General features: G+C 46.3%; 2 protein-coding genes and 1 non-coding gene across 8 annotated transcripts in view; 2 read left to right on the top strand and 1 right to left on the bottom strand.

The window, feature by feature from the left end:
• Positions 1-538, top strand: part of LOC125953941 (atypical protein kinase C) — a 114,468-nt gene extending 113,930 nt beyond the window's left edge. For 2 of the 4 annotated variants that reach the window (XM_049683819.1, XM_049683820.1), the window contains one exon: positions 1-528. This exon is cut by the window's left edge and continues 2,587 nt beyond it. The gene's annotated coding sequence lies outside the window, so the exon portion shown is untranslated. The other 2 variants (XM_049683817.1, XM_049683818.1) reach the window with 2 other exon arrangements.
• Positions 539-671: 133 nt separating this feature from the next.
• Positions 672-3,083, bottom strand: LOC125954002 (fas apoptotic inhibitory molecule 1). Of its 3 annotated transcripts, XM_049683929.1 has the most exons (4): positions 2,900-3,083; positions 1,047-1,535; positions 934-983; positions 672-857 (listed from the first exon to the last, which is right to left on the bottom strand). In XM_049683929.1, exons 2-4 carry the CDS (start codon positions 1,468-1,470, stop codon positions 702-704), a joined length of 630 nt encoding a protein of 209 aa, XP_049539886.1. In that variant the 5' UTR covers positions 1,471-1,535; positions 2,900-3,083; the 3' UTR covers positions 672-701. The 3 variants fall into 3 exon arrangements, with proteins under 3 accessions (XP_049539886.1, XP_049539883.1, XP_049539884.1); XM_049683926.1 differs by having other exon boundaries at positions 934-1,535; XM_049683927.1 differs by having other exon boundaries at positions 934-1,535; positions 2,944-3,083.
• Positions 2,313-2,394, top strand: Trnas-cga (transfer RNA serine (anticodon CGA)). The gene has a single exon. It is a non-coding gene; the product is annotated as a tRNA-Ser (tRNA).
• Positions 3,084-4,835: the final 1,752 nt, after the last annotated feature.

Below are 4,835 nucleotides of genomic sequence, written 5' to 3'. Positions count from 1 at the left end.
AATTGCCTTGCAGTAATCGATTTGTTAACGAGTATTTTTCACCCTGACAGTAACAAGTATTTTATTGTGAGCACTTATCCTTTACGATCACCTTATCAGTATCAATTTTTATAACATGTATTTATAGTTAAACCGATCGCTTTTCACTGGATGATATGTGTATGGGTGTTTGCGTGCGTGAGTGTTTCTTAAGCTCTTCAGTCCCTTCCCAACATTCTCGTGCCCTAGTTGAGATACTTTCGCCTCGTTCGTTGCAAAGAAACAAAGCAAAACAAAGAAAATGTAAAAGACACAAAAATACGATTAAATTATACATGCGAAACACTAAGGCGTTAGCCACTGGTAGGGGGCAAGGAGATGATAGTGGCAGAATGTTGTTGTGCCGCAGAGGGAGGGGATTATGATGAAAAGGGGGAAATCCACGGGGTGACAGAAGCACATAATCGGATGAGTGAAAGAGAGCGAGAAAGAGGACGTATCAAGCTGTAATGAGATCGCTGAAAATTGAAATTATTTCAAATAAAAAATTACAAAAAATCCTTTGCGATGATTGGGTCACTTGTCAACGAACGCGTCTGCTAGTATCCGAAAGATGCGCTTGTCTCCTGTAGTGAAACTATCTATTTTATTAAGCTAAATAATCTCATTTACATATCGTATCCCGTTGTATATTTCTTTGACTTAAACCTTTCGGGTCTCCTTCAGTTTAGCGTACCGGAATCCAGTATTTCCGTCCCGTTCACCGTTAGCCGATGCACGATGCCCTCGCGTTTATTCCCGCTGGTTCGGGCACTCAGGACGAAAGTGTTGTTGTCCTCGATGAACGTCGTGTCGGTGCCGCCATCTACGAACTCACCCTGAAAAGTGCGCAGGACCAAAAGCATACAAGGATACTCAAAAAGAATCGCATACAAGCCTTGAGGGTGGACTTACATTTTCCTCTATTAACTTTCCGTTCACGTAGATGTTGAGTGTGTTTTTCTCTGGAATTTTAAGATAATTGTTTAAAGGGTAAACTACACAAGCCCCTACGACAGTCCATCTACCTAGCACAATCCGATAACAATTATCGCCCAGCTTCGTCTCCCAGGTTTTCAGTGCCTTCGCCTGGCATTCGGTGAACTGTTCGAACGATTTACCATCGACGAATAGGGAGTAGCTGTAGCGGAAGCCAGGCAATGGATCCACCCGTATGATGCAGCGCTTGTCCTCGAGCTTGAACATGTCCTCGCCGACCAGCTTGAACATCCAGTCGCGCCGGAACACCTCCTGGTTGTCGATCCACAGCACCCGTTTACCGCTGGCCGTACCGTGCTCGAACTCGATCTCGTACACCTTACCGTACATCGGAACACGCCATCGAGCTACTACCTCACGGTGTGGTTGCTGACCGTTCGAATGATGATTGTCGGACGCATCCTTGCCACCAAGTGACGGTATGCTGGACAGGATTTCGGCACTGTTAAGCATGGCTGTTGTCGGTGTTGCCGATCGATTCCAGCGTGTCTGTGCGTTATGCTGCGAACATTACGTTTCTATTCGATTCAACGAGAAAGTACAGGATTAGGTAGATGCATCTAAGGCCGATTGACCGACTATAATCACGCAAACTACATGGCACATATTTGTGGGACATCGCTTCGTCTGCCATTTCATATTGATTCGCGAGACTGATATCGTCCACTAACCACTCAACATTTGCAATAAAAGTCTGCCAATTTGTTTATCATCCTCCCACTGCACGCCACACACCATGACGATAGCCATCAACACAAACGCTTGACACGCAGAACGAATATCGCAACAATGAACGAGTTATGATGTTTCGTTTTTTGGGCTTTTTGCTGTTTGTGTCGAGTTGTGTTGAGGGATGCCGATGTGGGGAAAAATTGCATCAAGAATGGCTACATTCATTTCACAGCGACATGAACCTCATGAGAAGCATTCTGGATTTGGATTGCAGATTGGTACGGCGGTGATGGTTGTTATGCACGCATGCTTCGATTCGATGCAGTTCGCGTCAATTCGTTGTAGCATTTTCCATTCGCACTTCGCTCTAGCGTTGCATAATCAACCACTAAATCAAGGGAGTCAAAAAGCACTAAAGTGCCCATTAATCTATTGAAGCACACGCGCCCGGCACGACTGGATAGTGAAAATTGTTTTAAATGTGCACTGCGCTGCAGTGGCAACCAATTCAATCATGGGGCTCTTGCGAACGGTACTTTCTCGCTTGCGATCAGACTATGAGCACACACACAAGATGATCGAGCAAGTGAAAGCGTTTGTTTTAAAACCCTTGCCTGTTATCAGCAGTCGTGGCCGAGTGGTTAAGGCGTCTGACTCGAAATCAGATTCCCTCTGGGAGCGTAGGTTCGAATCCTACCGGCTGCGTGGGATTAAGGATGCTTTTGTATTATTTTCCCTTCGCAACTATGTTGCAATACAATAACATTATACGGAAACGGTTTTATGTGGATGGCAGCGCCCCTTATGCAAATGTTAGCTTGATGAAAGTGAAAGTGCACTTATGTAAGAATTTATTTATTGAATTCGCTCTTCTATTTGTTTCTATCATTTTCTGATATCTCTTCTTATCATCCTTAGCATATGTAAGATTATTACAACGTTGTCAAAAAGCTCTTCCTGAAAATCTCTTGCAATTTCGTTACGAATAGTTTAATATATTCCTTCAGACAAAATATTTATTTTTTGTAAGTTACGTTTTCAGTCAAATGTTCCAACATGTTACCCACTAGTTCATTCATATAGAAGAAATTGTTTGTAGTTTACTGCTTGTTATGTACACTGTCGTTTCCACGATACAAGCGCATAGGAAACATTCTACACAATAAAGTCGGAACATGATGTTTGCAACCAGAATTCAAGTTCAACGCACCGGTTCCTGCACTGTACACTTTGCCCTTCCGCGCCACGCCGTACCTTTCAATGCCACGCAGCTCCTCAGCGTCAATCAAACGTTAACACCTTTCGGACTTGGTGGAAAGAACCAGCAAACGAAATATTTTTGGAACCTTTGCTGGAACTACCTTGCTACTAATAACCGATCGCGTATCACACGTGCACACCGGGCGCACTCCATCGAATAACTGGCGACGTCGACGAACCGAAAGGTCCGAAAGAGCTAGCCTACCAAAGCCATCCCCCTTGCAGGTTCGTGTTCCTACCTTCGGCGTAACTACCGGAAACGACGGGAAACTACACGGCGCCGTAAACTACGCCTGTTCTAACGGTAAGGCCGGAAAGGACCCTCGGAAACAACAGCCCCTGGTAGCAGGGGTGCCGGCTGGTTGGACCGAAAAGGATCGATCGATACCACTATCAGCAGAAGGTGGGCGGCAGGTATCTGTCCGTACGTATTGCCAAACAATCGGTTCTGGGGGCTACAGTCGGTTGCAAGTTTATGGCGAATGCAGTAATTCTGCCTTTTGTGGATGATTTGAACGGTTGAACGGTGACAATGCAAGGGCCACAGTTCTATGTCTTGAACAGGTCCCTCGAAACGAGTAACATTTCATTTTGCCTTCCTTGTTCCCAGACCAATTTTCTACGAGTGTTACGCAGCGGCTGGTCCCTTTGGTGTGGGTCAAGTTATCGAAATAACGCGAGACCGCGCGGCGTTCGAAGGAAAGCAACGCGTCGGCCAAATATTCTGCAGCTAAACTCCCGGGGATACGCGCTGGTGTTTTTGGACCGCGATATTTGGTGGTTTATTGTGGCACATAAGAAAAGGGATGAAAGGTGAAGCATTACCTCCCCTGGAACTCATACTTGGATCGAATATATGCGAAGGAAAAGGGGAAATATAAAGGGAAGCTCCGTTGTTTCTCTGCGTTTCGTTGATTTTTTAGGAATGCAGCATACATTGCCGTCCAATCGATAGTCTGAGTCAATAATGAATGCAGCTTTGCACCTTGCGGCGGTCCGCAGCTGCATCGTGTCCAAGGTCCACGTGTCAAAATTCACACCCTCACGGACTGCTTGGACGCTTTGAACCGGCTCCCTTTTCTGTTGTGGTTCGCGTCCGTTTCCATAGTAACAGGATAGCTTTGAGGTTGACGTTTGCGACCACTGGTCGAATGGTGACCGAGACCGCGAGACCCTGAACTTGACCGCCCAGTAAAACGATGGATAATGAAAATGTTCTTGCACGAAAAATAATTCATGTTGTGCTTGCACTAACGACATCGTATTGAATCCTGGCCCCTACGATTCGATTTCAGCCAAGCGGAATCATCGAATCGAAGACGAGAAACGAAGCATAAAAAGGTTAAAACGGGAAAAGGACAACCGAAAAAATTAAGACCTTCTCCTGTGCTCCACCGCTGTGAAACACAGAGGACTTGCGCTTGTCGTGCGATGTCGCGACTTTGGATAGTTTTGTGGTTGGCTGGCCACCCTAAACCGCGGTGTCATTTGGTGGTGGTGGTCGCTCGCTCGCACGCCACCAACGACAACAGGCATCGCGTGCCGCAGTTCGATTGAGTGAGCAAAATTAAAGTATTTAAGCAACAGCAACAATGATGTGTTGTGGCCGGGGGCCCATTATCTTTTCCACCCAGATTTTTCATTACTTCATTCAACTTGCCCCCGTTCGGGCGTCGAGCCGATGCACGTCGACGGTCGTGTTGGATTGAATTCTTTCGCTTTAGTTCGTTGGGCGGGGTGTCCGTGGTTGGGAGAAGAGAGTTAATTTCCCTGTTTCACTATATTCAACTCCCTAGCCAGGGGTACCACGGTATCCTCGTGAGCACGCCGTTCGCCGTTCGACCGGTCGTGAGCAACAAACACGCCGCCAAACCCATATTCCATAC

Source organism: Anopheles darlingi, chromosome 3 (genome assembly GCF_943734745.1).
Source record: "Anopheles darlingi chromosome 3, idAnoDarlMG_H_01, whole genome shotgun sequence".
Taxonomy (NCBI): domain Eukaryota; kingdom Metazoa; phylum Arthropoda; class Insecta; order Diptera; family Culicidae; genus Anopheles; species Anopheles darlingi.
Note: the sequence above shows the minus strand (reverse complement) of the source record. Positions and strands in the feature narration are given on the sequence as shown.